Below are 26,198 nucleotides of genomic sequence, written 5' to 3'. Positions count from 1 at the left end.
AGAAGTAACCTTTTAAAAGAATTTTAAGTTTTGATTTTAGTAACCATGGCAACATCATTCATAAAAAAAAAACGATACCGACAATTATATATCTCAGTGTAGCCTACTTGCATGCCAAGTGATATTAAAATCAGACCAAACTGTAGGAGGAGTCACATTTTGAAAGTATTCTTACAAAACTTTATATTTTAGTAACCATGGCAAGACTGTTCATCAAAAACTGATAAACAGAATTATGTACCACAGTGTAGTCTATTTATGTGCCAAGTTATACTAAAGTCATACCAAAACTGTAGGAAGAGTAGTGTTTTGAAAGTATTTCACAGAAATTTCTATTTTCAATATCCATGGCGACATTGTTCATTGAAATCAAAAACCAATAATCAGAATTATGTATCTTAGTGTAATCTACTTGTGTGCCAAGTTATACTGAAATCAAAAAAAAATTGAAGGAGGAGTAGCATTTTTTAAAGTATTTCACAGAAATTTTTATTTAAATAACCATGGCTACCTGTTCATTGAAATCAAAAATTGATTTAAAGAATTATTTATCTTTGTTTAGTCTACTTCAGACTACTTGTGTGCCAAGTTATATTGAAATAAAAAAAATGTAGAAGGAATAGCATTTTGAAAGCTTTTTCACAGAAGTTTGTATTTTTAGTAACCATGACAACATCGTTCATCGGAATCAATCTACTTATGTGCCAATTTATATTGAAATCAAAACAAAACTGCAAGAGGAGTAGCATTTTGAAAAATTGTTTACAGATGGACAGACCCCTCCCCCCCCCCCAGCTTGTTTCAGATGTTGAAAAAACAAACAGAAGTGAAGTACCACTAATTATGTTTTTTGGAGGGCCAGTATACATTAAACTTGATTTTACTGATACCTTGAATGGTATCTTCACTCATTCTGGTTTGCATCCATCACCAAGTACTAAAAAGTTTGACAGACAGTTCAAGGAACTACAGCAGTACATCTTGCAACATATTTTTAAAGTCACGAGTTTAATGTCGATGATCAACACTACATTTCCTTTGTTAACTTATTATCAATAAATAAGAAACGACATGTACTCATCTTATATTTTATGACAATCAACAAGGAATTTAATGAATCAGAAAAAAAATATTAACATAGAGAAATTGAAGATGTAAATTGTAAAAATCATTATTTGGCACATTCATTACTTCAGTAAAATAGACTAAGAGACAGGCATCTGTAATAGATCAATAGTTCAAACACTACAAAACAACATGTATGTTTCTGAAGTTAAAGCCTACTTAAAGGGGCATGGACTCATTTGCATTGCTTTTTTTTTTTTTTTAAATTTATTTATTTCAAAAATAATTCTGACAGTTTAATGAATTGATCTTGCATGAAAATTCCAAATATTCAATGACAATGGCAAACATGGGCACATTAGGTCTGTTATTGTTTAGGTTTTACCAGGTGTGTTTGATTTGCTGTAACACTACACACATCATTGAACATAAACAGATGACACTGGTGTGATGGTCTTGCCTTCTGTATTCCTATTCTGTCTTTAATTAATTATAGTTTTAATGTCTTTATCAATACACTGTAGATTTCCCATTTTTCTTAAATCTTGAGAATATATTTCAGTTTGTGAAAGTGCAATGTTGCATTACAATCAAACATGCCTGGAATACATTGTTTTGATAGTTTTCAGAAAAAAAGAAGTATCTAAACATGCTTTTATAAAATATCAGTCTGAAATGCTCTTGCAACATTTAAGTCACAAAATTCAATCAAAATTTTAAAGAATATATTAACTTCAAATCTGTGTCCATGCCCCTGTAAATGAATCATTTGAAAAGGTTTTTATCATGATCAATGCAATTTTTTTTTACTTCACAACAAATATAAAAACTCTTCAAAAAACATTCATAATATCAAAAATTCTTCACATAATCTTTAACTGGCATGATTAACTTGAAATAAATGACTGAAAACTGCAGACCTGTTTACCCTAACTGTTGTCTCTCAGTATTTTTTATTACATTTGTCAGTGAGATTTGGCATTTGCCCGTAAGATTTCACTTTTCATCAAATTACATATATTACTAGAAAACAACTACATTTCTGATTACCAAAACATGCTTTAATAACAAAGCAAAACATCATACCCTGCTTTCTTTTGAGTTATTTCTGTCATTTTTTTTTAAACCACCGCGTTTTGGCAACTTCAATGTTTGAAATTTTTCTCTTTTTTAGCGATTAAAAAGCATCAAACTGAGACAGATAACGAAAACTAATTGCTAAAATCCATATGAACGGATTTCTGTATTTTCATTATAGCAAAACGTGAGACGTATTTTGGACTGAAAATCCGTACAAAATACGGCAAAATCGTAAGAGTAAACAGGTCTGAAACTGGAGGAAAACTGGTTGAAACATGTTACAAAATATAATACAAATTGCAATGCATAGCACAATCTAGTAAAAAAAAAAGCTTTCATAAGAAACACAAGAATTTTAAACACCTATAAATAAATAATGATTTGAATGATATACATGGATTACATTTCATGGATTTCTGCAATCATGTAAAAGTTTATCCTAAATCTATTTTAATTTACAAGAAAACCTTAACAAATTCTTCAGATAATTTTACACTTTATACTTGGGAAGATATTAAAAAAAAGATCATTTTTATACTTGAAGATCCAAACATGTACAGAATAGTAGATGACTCATTTGCAGTATAACATGATATTTCTAAATTCCAGATCAAATTATTTATGATTTGTAAATCTAATGAAAACCACTTTACACAATAATATCATTCAACTACTCTATTGAGCAAATCTACAGAAACTCACTGAAAACAATCCTTTCAGTGCTTTTTGTTCACAATAAACATATTTTTACTATATTTCTGCTTGTAAAGAGAATTCCAGTTCTTTTTCAGTACTTCATTGACCTTTTTAGGTGCCTCTAACTTCTGTTTTCTGTACTGTTTGGGGGTCATGACCTTGAATTCAGTTGATTTCCCGGTGAACTTTGAGATCTTCTGATCTATACTTTTGGAGTCTCCAAAGTACTGGACTCTGTAGGTGCCAGGGGCCTGATTCTGAGGGATGTCCCAGGTAATGGTCACCTGGCTCTCTCCAAGTAACAGGCTGGTGTGCTTCCATTCAAATCTGATGATCAAATAAAACATTATAACATCAATAACCAAATTTATTTCAGTCCAAGTTAGCACAATTCCGATCTAATATTTATAGCTTAAATAAAGAGTTAAATACTGTAAATCACATTTTATTTGCAAGAACTTTATTTTTCGCATAATTTTTCTAGGTAGTCTGTCCGTGAAAATTTCTTCTCACATATAATTGTACATGTATTATTAAAGAGTATATTGAAAAAAAAAACACCCTAGAACTCTCACTTCTAAATTCAATATTACTATCTCACAAAAATAAGGTGTTGCAAAAATATGGTGATTTACAGTATGGAAAAATTCTTGCATCTATGCAAAACCAAATTTCCTTTTAGATAAAGAAAAGATTGCATCCTCTCCCCCCTCCCCCCCCCCCCCCCCCCCTTTTTCATAAAAAAATCCAGTAAGTCAAGGTTCAGGAACAAGGTTGTATGTTATTTGCACAGCACAAAGAAAACTTGAGTTCCTTGGTTTCCGCTTATGACTTCATCATTTCACTTGTTTCCTTAACTAACAATTCTGACCAAAGCTTACTTTGTTTCCCACTGGCTGTCAGTGTACACAACTTTCCAGCTTTGGTCTGGTTGCAGCATTTCCACAGTTAAGAATGTATCTTCTAACTTCAAAATAGATTAAAAAAAAATCAATACAACATGTTTTTTAGAAGATATATCATTATAATTTTCGCAAGATAAGAAAGTTACACATCTTTGAAAGTTATGTCACCTTAACATCATTTCTGGGATTGGCTCCTATAAATACAACTTGGACAGAATCTCCCTAAAAAAATAGAATGCTTATTTCTTCTAAATTTCAACAGAATTAAAAGAAAAGAACACGATTCTTAAAACACAATTTTGAAATGACTTGTTAGTATCTAACCTGTTTGTACTGAGGATTAGCATCAGTAACAATATCACCAAAACTCCTCCCAAAAGGAGCATGGTCAAAGATAACGGGAGGGAGGAAGGACAGCTGTCTGTCCATTAGATTGGGAGGGGTGGGTCCTGGAGGTGCTGGTGTTCCCTTAGAATGCAGAAATTACATCGTTTTTAAACAAGTAATGACTGAGCATTGAAGTTTTGAATCCACACAATTGGAGACAAATTCAAAAGAATTTTTATTATGCCCTATTGAAAACAAATGTTATAGTTAACATATTGATAATGGACAAAATTAGACCATAATAAGTTCTCATAAGCTAAGGTGAAGGTAAATATATTAAAAAAATTAAAAGTTAAATCTGAAATCATGTAAATTTCACAGGACCTGGAAGCTGTTGTTTGATTGTATTTTTACCTTTGCTAGAGCTACTGCAAGTTTATTGAATTCTTGTATAAATGCTTCCAATGTGTGAGGTCCATAAATAGTGGAAGCTCCTTCATACCTCTGGATCTGCAATCAAATAAAAAAAAATAATAATAAAAATGGTAAATAAAATAATCAGGGAATTTATGTTCCCCACTTAGTGACAAAATAATAGGATGGAAAATCTACAAAATGCACACAAAGAAAGAAAAAAATGATTGACCTTGACCTTCGTGCTTTTTCTTACATTTGAGAATTTTCTGACCTTAAGTTTCATTGCAAAAGCTCACAGAAAACTATAGTTAACATCTGAAACTACTAAGTTTTCATCTGAAACTAATATCTACCGTCATGTTATGGATATTTCTGATCTTGGCTTTCTACCTTTTGACCTCAAAATCAATATGGGTCTTTTTTAAGCCATATGGACTAAGAAATCAATAGGGTTTTTATTTAATTTTTTTCAGATTGGGGAGTTATGATATAAAATATTATAAATAAAGCTCAAAGAGAATTAAACTATCCTCTGGAAACCATTTTTTGCAATATTTAAATTTTTGACCTTTGACCTTTTGACCAAAATCAATAGAGATCTTCTTCAGTCATGAGGAGTTATGATATAAAACTTCATTGAAAAGGGCCAAAGACAACTAAAGTCTAGAAACCATTTTTGCAATATATGAATTTCTGTCCTTGTCATAGTGACTTTTTACCTTTTAACCTCAAAATCAATAGGAGTCTTTTATAAATCATAGGGAGTTATGATATAAAATTTCATTGCAAAAGCTTAAAGCTGAACATGACTCGTAAATAGGCATATGCCTTATTAGCTTTCCTTTCTCCCATATCAGCACTGGGGTATATCCTTTGCATTCGTTACACCTGACTGCTTTCTTGTCACAGGTACTTGCGTGGAATGGACAGAAGTTTACATGAATTTGTGTTTGTTTGTATACTGCACTGACCCATGCAAGTGTTGTAAGTTTCTTTGGTAATTTTCTCTCCTGCCGTGGAAGAAGCACATAGTTACTTTTGTCGCTACCCAGTGTTTTACCATGTAGCATACATCCGTCTACACAGGTAAAAACTGATTACACTGAACCATGATTAAGTGAAAGGCTTATATAGGGGCCTCAGATATAACAACAGAATAAAAGAATATGGTGGACAAATTCCTTTTACGAATCATGTTCAGCTTTAAGGACATTTTTAGATACTGTCTGGAAATTGAAGTATTACACGCAGACAGAATGAAGATGAACCAACAGACAGACAGACCCAAAATAACATCCCCCTCTTTCAGTAAAAGTGGGTGACAACAAATGATAAAGCCTCACCCTAACACCAGAACCCTGATCCTGAAACCATGAATTTGACATTTAGTAGAGACACTCCTGCTCATTACAACTATGTACTTGGCTTGCCCTCTATATGCCCAGCAAAAGAGAAGGAGATTTTCAAAGAATTAATGCATTTTTACCACATGATCAATACAGCCCCACCTTACACCAGAACCCCTAACCTAGGGGCCATAAATTTAACATTTTGGAATAGGCACCCTTAATCATCATAACCATACACATAGTTCTTCTGTAAAAAATACACAGGGAGAGAAGATATTCAAAGAATTTATGCATTTTTACTTTATGACCAACAGAGCATCATCCTACATCAGAACCCTGGGGCCATAATTTTCAGAATTTTGGTAGAGGGCTGATTGCTACATGTATTATAATCATGCCAAGGCCATCTTTAAAAAATCGTCTGTTTGCCCTCTCTCGACCGACAGACTAAAAATGATCCAACTCAAATTTTTTTTAAAACTTCCATTGAAGGATTACTTTTTTATTCATTCTCAAATTTTCTCATCCTATCAACAACTATTTTAATTTAATATGCGCAAGTTTTTTAAAAAATAAAATTTTTCAACCTATTCATATCCAATTTTTTAATTCCCGAGTTGGGAGAGAGCAAGCTAAAATTGTTTTTATCAATGGCCCAAGAGTTTATGCTTGATGTCCAGAAGTAAAGAAGATTTTTGAAGATTACATAAGTTTTGATGGTTTTTGCCCCACCCCTTAAGCCCCAGGGAGGCAGAGACCATGGAAATGGTTTTTCCTTAGATGCTTTACAACCAAAACTGGTTAAAACTGGTTTAGGTATTTATGAGAAGAAACTTAATAAAATGTTAAAAAGTTTATGACCGAAAGATGACACATGATGATGATATTTGAAAAAGATAGCAATATGTGACCTGAGTGGTTCAAGTGATATAAAATCGAAATAATTCACTTTATTGTATGATTGAATAATTCCCATCTCCTTGATTGGCTGAGATTCAACAATGTTTGAAAAATACTACGTTATATTGACCTGCACGTGACCTTCCAGGTCAATATCAGGAATTATTTCCAGGTCAATATAAGGAATTATTTATTCTACATTGGACCAAAAATAGGTGATCATATAATAAAACAGTTATTGCTGTTTTTTGAGGTCAATACGATGATTTAGACACCTTATGTTCACCTTGCCCTTCAGGCTTGGTGAATATTGTACTCCTCAGGTGTCTAAATCATCGTATTGACCTCAAAAAACAGCAATAATTGTATAGTATGTGTACTTTAAAAGGAAGGTTCATATTTTAGCAGCTTTGACGCAGACAATGATGCGCTAATTCATGAATACCACTAAGAAATCATTTATAAATACAATATACAACACGGAAATGTAAAGCGCTAATTCAAGATTTAGCTAACAACTCCATACCCAGTGACTGAGCTATATTTCAAATATGCCAATTTATGTACACATACAGTATTTCCCACCACAGACTATCTTTCTGTCAACATCAGTTTCTGAGTACTTTAATTGTATGATATTGTTGGGGATATAATGTTTTTTAATCATACAAAATTTAGACCAGATTACCACTTGCACAAACAAAAATTTATATGAAGTTTAATGATCACTTAAAAATGATATAGAACAGTATTGCATACTTGGTATTCTTCATATGTTGTGACATAGTCAGCATAGTCATTGGTCAGGCCAGCTATCACAGACAATGTGTTGGCAGGCAAACCTGCTGCTTTTAATGTCTGGAAAATAAAAAAGAAGAATATTAAATTTTTTTTAAAAAGTTGTGAATATTTTTATATAGTATTGCTTTATAAATACTCCTTTAGTTTACTTTGTTAACTTACAGCTGTTATACTGTCCCTTGTTCTCCTTCCAGACATGGTACTGAAATGTAATAACATTACAGTTAAGCTAGTATCTTTAAAATGTAATAAAATTACAGATAAGCTTCTGAACACACTATACTAAAATGTAGTCAATTTACAGTTAATGACATGTAAATATAAAATGTTATGTAACACTGTAATGTAATAAAATTACTCAAGCTTATGAAGTCACTCAAATGTAATAAAATATCAGATAAAACAATGCAATTTTAAGCTTTTTAAAGTCTTTTTCTTAAAAAAATCATAGATCACTGATCAACTTAAATATACACTGTACATAAATGTTGAAATGCTGCTATAGGTACCAGTAGGAAGTGTATGAGAGAAATTAAGATTCAGCAAAGTTACTGAATAATCACCATTCACAAAACATAAAATCTCCTTACAATTACTACAGTTTTTGTCAAACATTCATATTGCTGACCTGAATTCTGCTGGTACAGAGATGATGGCTAACTGCCCAATCCTGAAGATCTGTAGGTCAACAATAGAGGGGGACCAGGCATAAGGAGAACTTATCTGCAGTGAAGGAATGAATGTTAGAATGTACAGCTTGCTTCAAATGATAGGAAAGAATTTGAGGAATATTGAAAGCAAGTTCACCATGATTTTGCCTTGTTTGTGAGAAATTATTTTAAAAACTTATCTCAAAATGAGAGATCAAATTCAAGTTTATTTTGAACAATGGATCTTGCAACAGCATATACATGTACAGAAAATCAAAGCAAACAACTTATTTTCCCTTTTTTCTTATTTCATCACTTATAGAACAAAAATTAAAAAAGAAGAATTTGGATGACTATGAAGACAGACATACTGATTACTAAATGACACCTACATTTCTGTCTTTATTTTTGGTTAAAATTATTACCTCCCCTGTGTCCAGTAGGATGGGTTTAGGGTGCTGACATTCCTGTTGTTCTGCCGAGGGTTTCTTAAGAAAATCACGAATGAAATCCCAGAAGGGATTTTCTGTTGTATCACCTATAATAAAACCAGATAAAAACTTGATAAAACATATAAATAAAATAATTATCCTTTATATTGTGGAATCATATTATTGTGATGCCAATTTTCAAAGGTGCTTAAAATCTTAAGTTGGCATGGACATAATTTTATGGCAAACATCTCATAAACAAGAGGCCCATGGGCCACAACACTCACCTGAGCTACTTTGGCCCTGCTGTTCTTCACAAGACATCCCCTTTGTAATATATATTGTGGCCACGCCCTACCCCCAGGGGCCATGAATGGAAAAATTTAGAATCTACACTACCCAAGGATGCTTTTACATAAGTTTCAGCTTTTCTGGCTCAGTGGTTCTTGAGAAGAAGATTTTCAAAGATTTTGCCTATGTATTTCAATGTAAAACTTTGATTCCCTATTGTGGCCCTGCCCTACCCCCAGGGGCAATGATTTGAACAATTTAGAATCTACACTACCCAAGGATGCTTCCACATAAGTTTCAACTTTTCTGGCTCAGTGGTTCTTGAGAAGAAGATTTTCAAAGATTTTGCCTATATATTTCAATGTAAAACTTTGATTCCCTATTGTGGCCCCGCCCTACCCCCAGGGGCTATGATTTGAACAATTTAGAATCTACACTACCCAAGGATGCTTCCACATAAGTTTCAACTTTTCTGGCTCAGTGGTTCTTGAGAAGAAGATTTTCAAAGATTTTGCCTATATATTTCAATGTAAAACTTTGATTCCCTATTGTGGCCCCGCCCTACCCCCAGGGGCTATGATTTGAACAATTTAGAATCTACACTACCCAAGGATGCTTCCACATAAGTTTCAACTTTTCTGGCTCAGTGGTTCTTGAGAAGAAGATTTTCAAAGATTTTGCCTATATATTTCAATGTAAAACTTTGATTCCCTATTGTGGCCCTGCCCTACCCCCAGGGGCCATGATTTGAACAATTTAGAATCTACACTACCCAAGGATGCTTCCACATAAGTTTCAACTTTTCTGGCTCAGTGGTTCTTGAGAAGAAGATTTTCAAAGATTTTGCCTATATATTTCAATGTAAAACTTTGATTCCCTATTGTGGCCCCGCCCTACCCCCAGGGGCCATGATTTGAACAATTTAGAATCTACACTACCCAAGGATGCTTCCACATAAGTTTCAGCTTTTCTGGCCCTTTGGTTCTTGAGAAGAAGATTTTTTAATGACCCCACCCAATTTTTATCTTTCCTTGATTATCTCCCCTTGTAAGGGGGGTTGGCCCTTCATTTTAACAATTTAAACTCCCCTTCACCCAAGGACGCTCTGTACCAACTTTGGTTAAAATTGGCTCAATGGTTCTTGAGAAGAAGTTGAAAATGTGAAAAGTTTACAGACGGACGGACAGACAGACAGACAGACAGACGGACAGACAGACGGCCGGACGCCGGACAACAGGTGATCAGAAAAGCTCACTTGAGCTTTCAGCTCAGGTGAGCTAAAAATTATATTGCCTGAATATCTACATTTGTTGAGGTTGTTAATTTTGTGGATAAGGGGTACCACCATACACATAAACATTTACAAATACATTGTATTGAACCTCCATTAAAATAATGATTGCAAAGTTATAATATTTTTTTTTTTTATTAAAAATTTTGTCACTATATATACAAATGTTTCTACATTTCATAATTTTTTTTATTCCAAAGAAAAAAAAATAAAAGTTTTCAAATTTCAATTTCCAAATGGCAGAGAAGTTCTTAAAGTTGCCAATAAATCTGTTTACCCTGGGTGAAATTGAAGGCCCCTGGACCGTCTGTTGTTCCAGCAGCAAAACTGAATCCCATGGCAGGCTTACAAGTCTTGACCTGCACAGATGTGGAGTAAGTGATAAAAACTGAGAGATCATCGGTTCAGTATGGTGGCATATTTCTTCATCCAATTGTCATATGTTTATCAACTTGCCAGATGTTTATGTCGACTTGTCAGATATTAATGACAACTTGTAAGGTCTTTATGTCGATTTGTAGAAAATATTTATTATGACTAAGAACTCAGTATCTTGTTATACAGCAATTCAATGCCACTGACATTTATTTGTCATCATAATATTTGATAAGTTGAAATATATATCCAACATGTCATCATAAATTATCTGACAAATCGACAAAATTTCCTGACCTTATATTTATCTGACAATTAAGTTGACAATTTCTGACAAGTCAACATAATTGTCAGATGTTGACTTGTCTCGTCAGATAATGATTTTGACATGTACGATGCTATGTCGACTTGTCAGAAAATTATGTTGACTTGTCAGATAATAAAGTCCACTTATTAACTGGGTATGGACATATTTTCATGTTAATTTTTTAAACAGGTGAATAATTGACAAAACAACAAAAAGATCTGAAAGTTGTCATAATTCTCTGACAAGTCAAAAAAGCATATGACATGTCAACATAAACATTTGACAAGGAGTGGAAGAAATATGCCACCATAGGTTCAGTGATGCATACTTAAATATTAGAAAGTGCATAAATTAATCTTTCATTTTCAGTATATGTTTAAAAATAACATTCCAGCCCAAGATTAAGTCCCCCCCCCCCCCCCCCCCACACTAACTAGCCTTATGCTAAAGATTAATACTGCAGTATATACATGTACCTTTTCAACAAATTTACAAATTAACATTTACAAAATTTCCCTACCTTTGTTGTTTGGTTAATCTGCACCATTACATTTGACATATCAACATAAGTATGTCTAAAGTCTACAGGACCTTCTAACTTCATAGCAGCTGGATCATTATAAAGTATCTGTGTAATTTAAATCACACTCCAAGTATAAAACAGAACTTCATTTATTAATTGATAATTTGAAAAATATGTACAAGCTGGATAAAAATGTTGCTATGATATTACCCACTATCTTATAGTCTTAAACTTAATCACTGAATACCTTAGCTTTCTTATACTGGTTACTGGCAATAATTCTGGTGCTGTCAAACATGTCTTTACCAGGGCCAGGAGAAACACAAAGCTCATTCTGTTGGGGGAAAAATTAACCACATCAAATTTAAATAGAAACACCCTTTTCACACAGTGATTATTAAAAACATATACATTGAATTATGAAGACTACATATGTTTGTATAACTTTTACAGTTTATTTTATCTTTCACCCTGTGGTACCTACCCTTCCATTACAGGTGCTTGTGGGAACATCACATGGCTTGCCTGTGTCCATACAGTGAGGACCTTTTGTGTTGGGGGACACATCACCTTCATTACTTTGAGCAAAAGCTGCTACAAACTCACCCTGTATAATGAAAATAAAAAGCTTTAACCTCAATTTCTCCAACTAATTTTTTACTCTGAATTTCTCTATCAAGGTATGACAATTTAACTGTATGAGGGGCATTTGAAAAGTTCTATATATTTTTTTGATAAAATGTAATGCATTTAACAGAAGTTGATGTTTTGGTAACATTATAAAAACATAAGGAATAAATTCACGTATTTTTTTATGTCACATAAGTTTATTTGCAACATAATCTCCAAAATGACATCATAATCTATACTGAAATACAGCTCTTTTGACCACATGATGATGTTAAAAGTGGGGCTATAATAATTTTTGGCCATGACTTGTTATTTATTATTAGGTTTAATCCACAGGCACTTGGGGGGCTGGAACCCCCCCCCCCCCCCTCCCTTTTTCATTATTATTTCTTTTAAATCACATCTAATCATTTCCAACTGATACATAAAATGAGAGTATCAGTCGAAAACAATATATTTAAAAACAGCTTATTGAGACAAAGGAGTTACATTATCAATATCATGTAGTGCATATTATAAGAATATGAAAAGAGGAAAAAGATGTGTCGACCTCAGATTTAAAAGAAAAAAATTGAAAAAGGGGATCCAGCCCCCAAGTGCCTGTGGGTTAATCAGCAATTCCATATTTCTTCTGATAGTTGGTTAATGACTAAGATTTAAGGCTGGGTACATAATCGCTTCAGATTTGATAGGACCCAGAGAAAACTTTGAGATATCCAAGTATTTGAGATATCAACTTTAAAATACAGAGTAATTTGGTCCTCCAATTCACTTCAACATATCCATGGTATTCAAGATATTGATGTTCAACATACCAATTCAACTGTATCTACATCAAGGCTATTTAACAGTCAATGAGGAAACAGGGGAACAGACCTAGCAAAAAAAATTAATTTAATCATTATTGACAAAATAATGTACCTGGGAACCTCTGCAGTATTCACCTCTGTACTCCTGGTATTTCAACATATTCATTTCTTTACAACAATGATTTTTACAACCCCAGTATTTAATGCAAGTGCTGACAGAAAACGTGCCATTTTCAAAAGACTCTTAGATAATCTGGAAATTATTTGAGAACTCTATTAACATTGCATATGACAGATTTAAGCCCAATTAAACTTTATTCTAACTAGTATTAATCTCTTTTAATGTGTCTCCAAGTTGTACTCAAAAGCTGACTTTCAACCTTTTCAACAATAAAATAGTTTTCCGTTTCTTCGCCATTTTCACTGTCAGTATACTGGAATTATGACATCATATCGGGAGTTATTAGGTCACAAATACTATTCTGATATCACAATGCACATACGTTTTCCTGATATTTTAAATGGTATCAAAAAACATCAACTTTCACTAAACGGTTTTAAATTTGAATGAATGATATTCAGAAATTTTCAAATGCCACTCGTACGAATAAAAACCCAGACTTACTTTTCCTGGAAATGCTCCGCCGTTCAAGTCAGCTTCAAACATCTGAGCTGCCAGACCCTTGTTATCACTGCTGATTAGGTGATTAGTGTTGTTCATACTGGTGCAGTGAACAGCAAACCAACTAAAAATTTAGTACCAGTAAAATTAAACAGAATGCTAAAGTCTACACATGTTCTATAAATCAATATCATTATCAATTTACATGCTTAATCTCAGGTATTTTTCCTCTTAGGCACATGAAACGGAAGTAGATGGAAAAATGACTGACTTGATCATTCCAATGCCTTTGTTCTGTGCATCTATCATTCTAAGGACTGTCATATTTTTGTCCACATCATATCTGTACCTGCCAAATGAAAGAATGGCCACATATGAATTATACAGGGCAGGAAAAACAGAAATACACATGTAACAAAAATTTTTTTTCCTAAGTTTCAATATACATGTACATGTAAATAAATGTCTGTACATTTACACACATGCATGCATTTATCAATAATATTACAAAAGCTGTTAAGCAATGAATGTCTCATTGACATTGGAGGGTGCTTGGGATTCTTTTACAAAGTCCTTATAGAATTAAGCAGTATGCTGTCAAAACATGGGGATTGTATGTGTGAATTTCTTATGATGGCGAGATACATGGGTCATCTGTTTGTAACAAACGACCATCTCTCAAACATTCTTAAGTTTAATAGAGCAGAAAATTGCACCAATGTAGACATATACATGGTAAACTTTGCTCTAGGGACAGGGAATGATAATATGTCAAGATAAGCAGGGTAGTCTACAATATCGAGGTCAACATATCCGCATTTTTGCAATTCATTTATACAGGAAACATCACCAGGACCATGGATGAATGTTCATATATCCCAGGTCGTCAACATATCCAATGTCTGGATACCAAAGTTTTTAAGTGTGTCAAATAATAATACATATTCAAGTTTTACAGCATGTGTGTCTTTATTTCTGACTTCAGCATAATTTTATCTGTCCATCTTATAGGTTATATTTCACCACTTACTAGCAGGAATTTATGAGTTCTGGGACTGATTTCTTATATCACCCTGTCTGAGAAAATCTCTGCTCTTTTCCTCAGCAGGATTATTGAGTTAAGCTATAGGACTTTTGTCCTCTTTGGTTCTGTTCAAGTAACACTAAGTTAAATCTTCCTCAGAGGGATTATTGAGGTAGGCTGGGGGACTTCTGCCCTCTTTGATCCCATTTATGTAACTTACTTAGCTCTTTCCTCAGAGGGATTATTGAGGTAGGCTGTAGGACTTCTGTCCTCTTTGATCTTCTTTATGTAACTCTTACTTAGCTCTTTCCTCAGAGGGATTAATGAGGTAGGCTGTAGGACTTTTGTCCTGTTTGATCCTCTTTATGTAACACTTAGCTCTCTCCTCAAAAGGATTATTGAGGTAGGCTGTAGGATTTCTTTCCTATTTATTCCTGTTTATGTAAACTTACTCCACTCTCTCCTTGGAAGGATTATTAAGGTAGGCTGTAGGATTTCTGTCCTATTTAATCCCATTTATGTAACACTTACTTAGCTCTCTCCTCAGAAGGATTATTGAGGTAGGCTGTAGGACTTCAGTCCTATTTGATCCTGTTTATGTAACACTTACTTAGCTCTCTCCTCGGAAGGATTATTGAAGTAGGCTGTAGGACTTCTGCCCTCTTTAATCCCATTTATAGACATGTAACACTTACTTAGCTCTCTCCTCGGAAGGATTATTGAGGTAGGCTGTAGGACTTCTGTTAATGTTGCTGTCCATAAGCTCTCCCGTGTTAACATACAGGTTTCCTGGTCGCATGGAGTTATGGGCCTTTTCAATGCTCTGAAATTATTTACACAGTAACACTTGGTATGAGTATGGGATTTCTCATTTACATAATATAAATATAGGCAAGATCTGTTTATGTTTATTCTGCTGGTTAGTATTTGATAACATATATTCCAAATCCTACTCCTTGGATCCCTTACTTAGATTCTGAATCATCAACACACAGGAAAATTTGGGTATAAATTTTGAAGTAAATATTCTCAAAGAGGAACATGATATTGTTTTAACAAGTCCACACACATTATGCTTAAAAATAAAATTTCTTAATATACATATGTATATGATACATCTTCATTTAGTTTTCACTCTATACATGGACCTTATTCTTTTGAGAAAAAAAAATCTTAAAACTGCAGCTGTAAATTTTCCACTTAGAAATGCATAACAAGAATACTTAATAGATTTATAAGAAAGTACATACAGCAACAATTCCTGCAGCCAATGACAGGAAAGTTTCATTGACAAATCCAAGGGAAGTGATGTCATAGAGAAGGTACTGGTGGAACCCACCAGGGCCAGAGTGGGTGTGGGTTCCGCTAATAGCCACATTCCTCTCATTGTATAAGTCTCCATACTTGTTCTTCAGGCGTTTGATGATCTGAAACAAATTAAATTTAGAATCTTTAACAGTTAGAAAGAATAACATATCAGACAACTGTGGAACACTTGAATGTGCTTTGCTTTATAGCTTTTGTTGCATATTTCAACATTTGTGATTCAACTAAAATTATTTTTATTCAAGACTTTTATTTAACAGAAATCAAGGGAGAAAAAGTGTTAAAGGTTTACTAAGTATATTTATGTCTTCCTTGTGTAAACTGTGAACTGTTAATGTGGAAACTTACATGTGGGGTAATTTACACTAAATACCAAAGAAATCTTTTGTGTCAAATTCCTAAATGCACTAATGCTTTTGTGCATATTTTATTCATTATTAACAATACATTGCTCTGGTATCATAAAAATAATGCCCTTGCAATTTTTTCTTGCTACTTATTCACAGAATTAACAACACCGTAAAATTATCCATGCTTACAGAAGTTAGATCTATGATATTCTTGTTAAATGCAAAGTATAACCAGCCAGCAGACAAAACATATTTTTAGTGATTTTTGATATCTTATAAATGCACAAACCTCCAGTTTAAGTCCTTGAGACTGCATACAAGAATCTGTGCTCACAAACACAACCCTGCTTTTGTTGGCTGAGTCAGCAATGATGAAAGCTCGACTGTACTGACGGAGATGAATACCTTTACTTGTCTGGCCAGGATTGGCATATCCCATCTTGAAATATGTTCAGGTATTTTCACTCATCAAGTTTTAGTTTTGTACTTTACTATTTAATTAATGCAACATTTAATTTCGTAATTCAGCATTTATAATGTTAATTATGTTAACAATGTTATAGTAAATCACTCACTTACAAAATACAGGGTGTTTCAGAAAACATGCAACCATTTACTTTCCTCACTTTATTTATATGCAAACAGGAACATATGAAAGTTTTATATACAATTATGCTAAAAAGGCTTAAGTTTTTATTGATAACAAAAATTTAGAAAAAAATTACCATCTGAATTAATTATGACATCATATTTGACATCACTGAAAAAACAGATAATTTCATTCTTAATGTAGAATTTAATAAAAAGCAATCATCCAATACTGCTTTATCAGAGCATGTCACCAGTTCCTGTGATTAGGACAATGAAAATAAGGTTTACAGAATGCAAAGAACTTAGTAATATAAAGTGGAAGTTGTATAAATCTTTGAAATTTTGCAGCTAAAGGAAGAGTTAATGCATGATCAAAGAAATTTTAAGAAAGAAATGGAAGAAAAAGATAATTAGAACACATGAAAACATTTAGAATGTTACAAAAGAGGCATTGTTCCAGAGACTTACATGAAATTCTTTTGTAAAATAACTGAGATTGTGAACAAATTGAGCAAGTCAAGTGTAGGTCAGATGCTGAAATATGTGTTAAATCTTAAATCTTGGACTTGTTAGAACAAATGTTTGCAGGACCATTCAACCCTTTCAAATCTGTTAAATTGGGTCTCCACACTCACCTGACTTAACACCCATTGACTTTTATCTATGGGGATATTTAAAGGTCAAAGTTTTTAAAATACACCCCCAAAAAACAAATGAACTCAAAATGGTTCGAAAAATGAGACCTGATTCACTACTAAGAGACTCTCTGCAATAGTAATGAGAACTTTCTTGCATCGGATAGATTTATTCATTCAGCAAAGATGATGCCATTTAGAACATATTTTGTAACTAAGTGAAATTTAACAAGTTTCTTTTTTCTTTTGTAATTCATTATCTATCTGCCATATTAACTTTAATTTCATAAGAATAAATTTTGAAATTGTGACTTTTAATTTGATATGTTGGTGCATGGTATTGGTTGAAACACCAGTAAAATTTAATCAATCAAAATGGTTGCATGTTTTCTGAAACACCCTGTACATATATATGTTTTCAATTGATAAGTTTTATGGAAATTTTATACAATAATACATATACAATTAAAATTTTACAATGTCTTTCGATCGTTTAAATATCTAGTCATTTTGTAAAAAAGCCTTTGTGTACTAATTAACTCCTTGTTTTTATGCACAGGAGAGCCTCATGTACAAATTAAATCCTCATTTTATACACGGGAAAACCTTGCTTATGAGTTGACTTCAGTTTTGTATACGAGTTGACTCCTTGTGTACAAGTTGGTTTGTGTACGAGTCGGGTTGTGTACGAATTGACTGTAAATCGGCAGGATATGTGTGTTGGTGAGGAACTTAATTTTTTTTTTGAATGATTTTTAGTTATGCTATATCATCTGCTGAATTTGTACGTTAATCTAAGCTTAGCTATTTTATTTTTCCATTATTACTACAATTAGTGCTTTTTAGCCTGATTCTTATGTTTAATGTAGTGCTTAATTTAATTTGCTATTATGATTATTATTACTATTTTTTAAAAATTTTATTTAGATCTATTTTTGTTTCTCTTTTAATGCAAACATTTTGTATTACCATTTTTCGTTTCTCCTCTATTAATCACTGGGTTTCTTCAAAACTTTGTTTTATCTACCATGTGTGTGTAATATATGTAAATTTGTTTTTGCATGTTTAAAATTATGTTGTATGAATGTTATTCCTGTGATATTTTTAGCTGTGATAGTCTGTTTAACAGCTCTATATTAATTGTTATACTGTGTAAAAATGCCGACTTTAAAGGACTTATCGCATGATTTTTCAAAAATCTTAATTTTATGAAAAATATTATCTACAATCTTGTTTATTAAAATTCTGAATACAATAAACGTTTTTAAAAGCATATTTTAAGAGATATTGAGAGTTGAAATTCAAATACGGCAATATGCATATTTCAGTCTGATTTCGGCGAAATACTGCTCTGACGTCCTAGGCGACAATTCAGTGATAGAGAGATGAGAAGTTGCACATTATTTTCGAAGTTATCAACGACAAATGCAGCTTAATTATGAAAAATGCTGAAAAAATTAATTCCTAACGTAATTTTCAATTACTATAGAAACATTAACTAGTTCTAAGGTATAAGACTTTTGAGATATTTTCGTTTTTTATTCCAAACATTTAGAATCTGTAGGTCTGATTACGGCAATGTTTCGTGATCGGAAAATTATTTTTCAAGACCGCCATCCTTTACAAAACATATGAAAGCATACTTGCATAAATTAATATTATGTTAAAAACGAAGAATAACAAATTTATGTAATATTAAAGAGCTTGGTTCACTTTATGCATAAAATGGCCCTGTCCTTATATCAATTAATTGACTATCACCCTCTGTCCCATTTCATATATCAAAATAAAGTAGAGACTTAGTGCTTTTATTTCCTATAACAAAATTTCTTTTTGGGAATCCAGGTATTTGAAAACAATCTTTGAGAAAATGGAATGTTCTTGAATTTGCAGAAAACATGCGTATTTGACTACATTTAGCAAAGAATTAAAGTATGAGCACAGCCCACGATCCAAAAATTAAAACATGTTTTGTGATCATCAGAAATAGATCTTTCGTTATGTAAGGGTATATTTTGGATCAGAGCTTGTGCTCTATATGAAATATTGAAAAAATACCTCAATTTTTGGCCATTTTTAAGGGAATTCACAGGATATGGGAAAAATGACGCATTCTATGACGTCATAATGCATTGACTAGAGAGAAAATTACGTCATGTTCAATAGATACACTTTCACCAAGGGTCCAAGTTATGAATACTGCATTTTCAACCAAAACAGAGCAGTTTCGATTTTTCAGAAATTCTCAGGGCCAAAAAAGACCCAAAGTGGCTCTTGCTCTTTGTGAATCAAATAAGTTAATACATGTGATAAAATGACAAATCAAATTGTATTGTGATGGCGAGTTTCTTTGTCTTCGCCGCGTCTCCCTCGCTATCGTCGCTGCTATTTTTACAATGTTAACGGATTTTTCAGATTATTTCTTGCTGACAATTCTAAAATATAAGGTTGGATATTAAATTTCATATCGATAAAATCAGTGATTTGGTCTTCCATAACGCAGAAAATTCAGGTTGTATCGCGTATATTTTAGTAAGATTTACGTGAAGAGCTGATCAGCCATTGTCGCCTTTGACGTCACAGGGTCACGTGATCGCTATCTAATTAAGTTAGATTTTTAATTCAGGGGTTTTCATTTGAGTCAATAATTGGTTAATTACCGCGGTTTATCCACAGTAAAAACACAAAATTTATAAACTGTGGTCATAAGGAACGTTTTACGCTTTTAATTTCAAATAATTTAGAAACATGCGATAAGTCCTTTAAATAAAATTTACTTCTATATGCAATTGGTATGCAATGGAATACGCAATAAAGAGAATTAAGTGGGTTGACTGCATAACTTGGTAATTAAAATTTGATGCATTAAACATAACAATATCCGGATTCATTTGAGATTCAGGCAAGCTTAAAACCCTATTTATTTGTTAATTTTTAATTATCTCAGATACATTACTTTTAAAAAAGTCTACCATGAGTCATTATATTGTCAGTTGAGTATCTCCCTTGCACGGACACAAAACACGAGTGTACGTAATTCAGACATTTCCTTAATAAACCAAGATAATTACCATGTCAACCTCTGCCGCTGGACCAGTAATGTCTGCAATTCCAGAACCAATAATGTAATTTGTATTCTGTCCATTGCAGATTAAACAAAACGACAGCAGCAAAACAGATCCACTGATCCAACAGGAGGCCGCCATTTTCAAACATGTGATGCACGGAAATCACGTGCTTTTTCCACTCAGATCATTGATCATGTGATCTGTCAATCTATAATTGTCAATCTCCTATGCAGAGTTGTCGTTCGTTCCTCTCTCACACACATTAGCCGATGGTAGAGAGTGTCTATATTGTATGATTGTATGAAAAACACAAAGAAGATGGGCGTGTTTGGCGTGTGATCTACAGGAATAAGGCGTACGAAACATTTATAGTTTAAATGTCTACGATTTGGTCGGTTGACCACAGCTGGACATACTTTACAAAGTTACGCACATGGGAAAATGTTACATTTAGTTTGAAATACTTTGCCAAATTTAATATATCAGTCAGCTTATTTTAATAATTACTACATCTAAAACTTAGTAACGCTTCACATAAATAATAAACACATATAGGGTATAGTTGAATGCAATTACAAGTATATACTTGTATATATGAAAGTATCAGTAGGTTGGAAGAATTGCTTTCGCTTTCGTTGCAACATAGCTGCAATAATGTAGCCCTCTCCGATTTTTTTTAATCTGATATTTTCAGGAGAGGGCTACAATTCCACTGCATCTCCGTAATGGTGCAAATATATTTTTTAGATACGGGCGACTGCAGGCAAAATAAATTGTTTTTGCATTCAACTTACTTCCAATGAGACGGAATTTTTATTCACTATCAACATCATAGCCCTTTATACGCGAAAACCAAGTAAAATAAATCTGCGTGTTTACCAGTCGTTCTCCTCAGCAGCCATGACAGTTCTCGCGTGATGCACTGAGACTTGCGCTTGAAATTTAGAATCACTTGATAAAGTAAATGTCGGTGTTGATAAATGTTTGTGTTGTATGATATCACTAAACATCGATAAATAATAGCATTCCATGGGATATTTTTTCATAAACAGTGATATTTATGCTTAAAATAAGGGAAATCCTCAACTATCCGCTCCCCTAGATCCCGTATTCTCATTGGTTGTCCCAAAATAAAATCGATCAAGGTCAGTAAACATGGCGGATAAATTCAAGTTGTGATGTTGACATACACGAAAAATAACCGATATACGGATTGTTCTGTATATTTTTGGATCAGTTCATGTCTTGCATAACTACATTTTATGAGTTCAGGTAAGATATGTTAATAAAATATCCACTTACTGATAATTTGAGCCGAAATCTGTGCGGTAGTGAATCACTCCCGCACTTGCACCATTACGGAGATCCTAAGGAGTTGTAGCCCTCTCCCCAAAAAAAAAAAAAAAAAAAAAAAAAAAAATCGGAGAGGGCTACATTATTGCAGCTAGTTGCAACAGAACCAGAATTTATCTATTTGAAAATAAATCAGTTCATAAAATTTAACTGACAAAAGAATTGATTGTTTGTACTAAAAAAAATATTAACGCTCCATGCGAGGATCGAACCAAAAATAGTTCTTTTTCATTTCAGGTAACACATACTACTGAGCTATCACCGCTACACACACTTTAAGGTATTTAAAGCGACAATGAAGCACCGCATTTACACATTGGAATTTTTTTGGGAAAAGTTCATTTTTTATCGTCTCTGGGTCTTCTACGGAAGCGTATTAGGGCCGCAGCAGTATTTTTTATTAATTTGTTATAACAAATTACTAATTTGTTATAACAAATTATTAATTTGTTATAACAAATTACTAATTTGTTATAACAAATTACTAATTTGTTTTAACAAATTACTAATTTGTTATAACAAATTATCAATTTGTTATAACAAATTATCAATTTGTTATAACAAATTATCAATTTGTTTTAACAAATTAGTAATTTGTTATAACAAATTACTAATTTGTTATAACAAATTGATAATTTGTTATAACAAATTGATAATTTGTTATAACAAATTGATAATTTGTTATAACAAATTGATAATTTGTTATAACAAATTAATAAAAAATACTGCTGCGGCCCTAATACGCTTCCGTAGTCTTCTCTCCATTTTTTACAAATGTTTGTTAGTTTCTTTGAATTAAAATGCACACAAATAACGTTTCAAAATCATGGAGAGATGACCCAGAGATAGCAAATTTTTAGAAAAACCTGTCTAAAAATGTAACATTTTGTACCAAATGACTCATCAAGCCAACTTTCAAGTTCTCTTTTAGCAAAATCAAAATACAATATCGGGAAAATATTTCCCTTTCCTATTTTACAGGAACCCGATACATCAAAAGAACGCTAAAATTCCATGTGACAGATCAATGAAATTTTCACTTTTCAAGTGCGCCCAGATTCCTGCCGAATGCCAATCAAAAGCGCCCTCGTTCTTTTATAGTTTCGGTGCAAGATTTTAAAGTTTATCAGGCGATTGTAAGCATAAACTTCTAAAGCTGTGATGTTGTGCAGTTATCATATTAAACATGTTAAAACAATGTGAATATCAGAGCACGAATTGTAGTAATTAATATTTACATTTCCAATGTCTTTGTCCGAGATAAAATTTCAAATAGTAAAAATACTTTATTTCTATATAAATCTACTGGTTCATCGATAGGCGTGGTGAAAAAAAAATCACGTGCGGGGCGGGACAGACAGAGACAGAAGCGGGGCTTGTAGCACGTGAATTTGAAGAATCAAGAGCATGTAAATATAAGGAATAACTGTCAGATTTTTTGGTTTCATGACGATGATCAATCGATTGGCTTGCGTGATAATTTTATGCATAAACGCCTTCGGCGTTTATGCAAATTATCACGCAAGCCAATCGATTGATCACATCATGAAACCAAAAAATTGGACAGTTATTCCTTAATTAAAGTCATATATATATATATATATATATATATATATATATATATATATATATATATATATATATATATATATATATATATATATATGGCGTATTTTTTTTATAAGTTCAGACTATCTAATGATGTACATTACCTGTGACAAGACCTTTCCAAATACTCTATGATGTTAGACCCCGTGACCTTGAAGTTTGACCTACTTTTCAAAAATGTTATTTTTCCTTACAACTTTTGATTGAGAAGAGATACGAACTTTCATATTTGACATGTGCATTACCTGTGAACGATGTTTCCGGGCATGCTACGATTTTTGACTCCTTGACCTTGACCTACATGTTTGACCTAATTCAAAAAAAATTAACTTTGGTGATTACTTTTCAATGACATATGATAGGGTGTTCGTATTTGACACAATATGCCATAAATAATGGCATCTCACCCACTAAGACACCGAAAGCGGAGGACCACAATTCTTTGAATTTGTTTGTTTGTTTTGCATATGACAGATTACAAGGGAACAGAAGGGGTTTGCTGGAATCACTGAAACATGTACAATCTCTCCCATAGACTTGCTTGTTGTACGAAGCACACACATGCACACAGGTATAGACACACATATTCAACTTGTCAACAATTCTCTACAATGAGTTTGAAAAAGAAAAGTATATATTGCATAGTTCAGTTTTAAAATGTCAACTCATGAACAAAGGTATTTAAAACACAGAAGTTCATCATGAGTGTTATGGTGTTCTCATGTTTTTCAAATTGGTGACGCAAAAAAGGTTTTTGTATAATTGGATTGCAAAATGTGAAAGAAAATAACCTCTTATGTTTGATCTCAACCTGTGTTTGAAGGGGAATCTGAGAAGATCGATCCACATTCATGGAAGGTAAACTTTTCTCCCTCGTCATGACGAGACGGCCTGTGATTCTTTAGATCAGCAAAATTAAAAAAAAGATGCGGTTTTCTTGGGGCTTGGCGATAAAAATCGTATCAGTTTTCACAGAGACCGATACGTTTACCACAAGACCTCAAAGATATTGGTATTAAATTAAATATTGATTGTGATATGACATTTGAATAATTGTACTTCAAATATTTCTCCGTGGAAAATTCTCTCGGCAAATTTTATTCCGCGAATTTAAAAAAAAATATGCGATTTTCTTGGGGTTTGAAAATCATGAGTATCAGTTTTCACTAAAAGACTGACACGTTAACCTCTAGACCACGCACCTCATAACAGAGATTGGCATTTAAAATAATCTGTTCTCCAGGTTCTGAAAATCTGCAACTAAGTTACTGAAAATGCTCACAAAAATGTCACCGATTCAAAATATGAGATCTGATGGTAGAGTGCCGAGGCAGGATGGCAGACATAGAACATTCCTGTCGAGGTAGAGGTAATGAGTATTTACTCATGTAATTTCTTCAAAGTTCATCATTATAGTTAATCATATATAGGAAAAATTATCAAATCTCAAAGATATTTTCAGGAAATGTTAATAAAAGCAATAATTATGCATTTTCTAATTGAGAATTGACCATCAAGTATTTTTAGGATAAAAACAACTATAGATATCCAGACATTCTGAAAAGTAGCAATTTTATATATTTGTGGTATTTAAATTCTTATATTATCTTCAATTGTTATAAAATACATAATGTAACAAGGGCACTGCAAGGCGAAGCTTCCCCTCGCAAAGAACACATCGACCCCGATATAAATTATTGCTTGCGTAACTTCTGTTCTCATGCTACTAGTATTTCATAGACGAATAATTTCAATGCATGTGAGAGTTTAGCTATTTGTGAAAATTTTATGTAAGTTATGCAATGATAATATGTGAAATATTAAGGAAACTTCGTTATGATTGAGATTTTTTATTTTTCCTTTTTATTTGTCCAACCATGGTCATTTTCCTCTGCTTATTTGCCCATCTTCTTTAATGACACTAGCGAAAACAATTTTATACATTAAGGTAGTATGGGATACCTCCACGTTATGACGTATTTCCGTTTGAAGTATTGTTTTGATTTGCATGAGTGCTTATTATCGGGTCAAAATTTGTAGTTACACCGTTGAAAAGAACACTCTGAAGCCTATTTCAATGCAAGTTCTCACAAGTCGGCATTTTAAGTAAAAACAGACAAAAAAATCGCAAGTATATAAATTTACTTATAATTGTACAACGGACATTTAAAAAAGCAAACCCCTGTAAAAGGTAGTTTCAATATTGCTGCTTTTGAACACTTTTAAGCAAAAGCTGTATTTCAATTGTTTGAGTAACTGTACAGCACCTTGTGTGCGGTGAGGCATGGATAAGTGCGATTACTTCACATTGTGCTGAATTATCACCAATCAATTATCACGTTAACCACAGCTGGACTTTTTTGTTATTTAATTCAAGAAGTAACTGTTTGGTCACAAATCAGCTAGCTGTTGTATATAGTCCCAAAACGTTCAGATGAATGCAATTGCTCTGAACAAGACACGTCCTGGAAAGCGATTGTCCATGCATTGTTTTCAAAACCGCTCAAAGTTGAAAACTACAAAGTGCGATTTTTTTTATGGTTGGGAAAAAATGCTCATCATTTCTAAAATAGCACCCAGGTTTTTTCAACCCTTGGAAAATAAAGAAGGATAACTCTTCCGCTCGGATCTTTTAATTCAAAAAATTTTAAATGCATTTTATATTTTCCATTTATACATATATTTTCAATTTGTTTATTTCACTTTGCTAACATATTAAGATAAATTCTTATTGTAGACTTTCATGAAATGCTATCCGTCTGTTTTCAAGAAAT

General features: G+C 32.8%; 1 protein-coding gene across 1 annotated transcript; it reads right to left on the bottom strand.

Annotated features, from left to right (window-relative positions):
• Window positions 1–1,077: 1,077 nt before the first annotated feature.
• LOC133176834 (uncharacterized) lies at window positions 1,078–20,620 on the bottom strand. Its single transcript, XM_061311902.1, has 19 exons — window positions 20,467–20,620; window positions 16,459–16,608; window positions 15,744–15,920; window positions 15,189–15,316; window positions 13,741–13,818; window positions 13,473–13,593; window positions 11,893–12,015; window positions 11,656–11,742; window positions 11,406–11,513; window positions 10,481–10,562; window positions 8,616–8,728; window positions 8,169–8,263; window positions 7,703–7,742; window positions 7,499–7,597; window positions 4,488–4,583; window positions 4,071–4,214; window positions 3,915–3,968; window positions 3,723–3,808; window positions 1,078–3,168 (listed from the first exon to the last, which is right to left on the bottom strand). Exons 1-19 carry the CDS (start codon window positions 20,599–20,601, stop codon window positions 2,862–2,864), a joined length of 2,223 nt encoding a protein of 740 aa, XP_061167886.1. The 5' UTR covers window positions 20,602–20,620; the 3' UTR covers window positions 1,078–2,861.
• Between the last annotated feature and the right edge of the window lie 5,578 nt (window positions 20,621–26,198).

This window comes from Saccostrea echinata, unplaced genomic scaffold, assembly GCF_033153115.1.
Source record: "Saccostrea echinata isolate AGI-Se365-2 ecotype Australia unplaced genomic scaffold, CSIRO_AGI_Sech_v1 ptg000081l, whole genome shotgun sequence".
In the NCBI taxonomy this organism is placed as follows: domain Eukaryota; kingdom Metazoa; phylum Mollusca; class Bivalvia; order Ostreida; family Ostreidae; genus Saccostrea; species Saccostrea echinata.
Note: the sequence above shows the minus strand (reverse complement) of the source record. Positions and strands in the feature narration are given on the sequence as shown.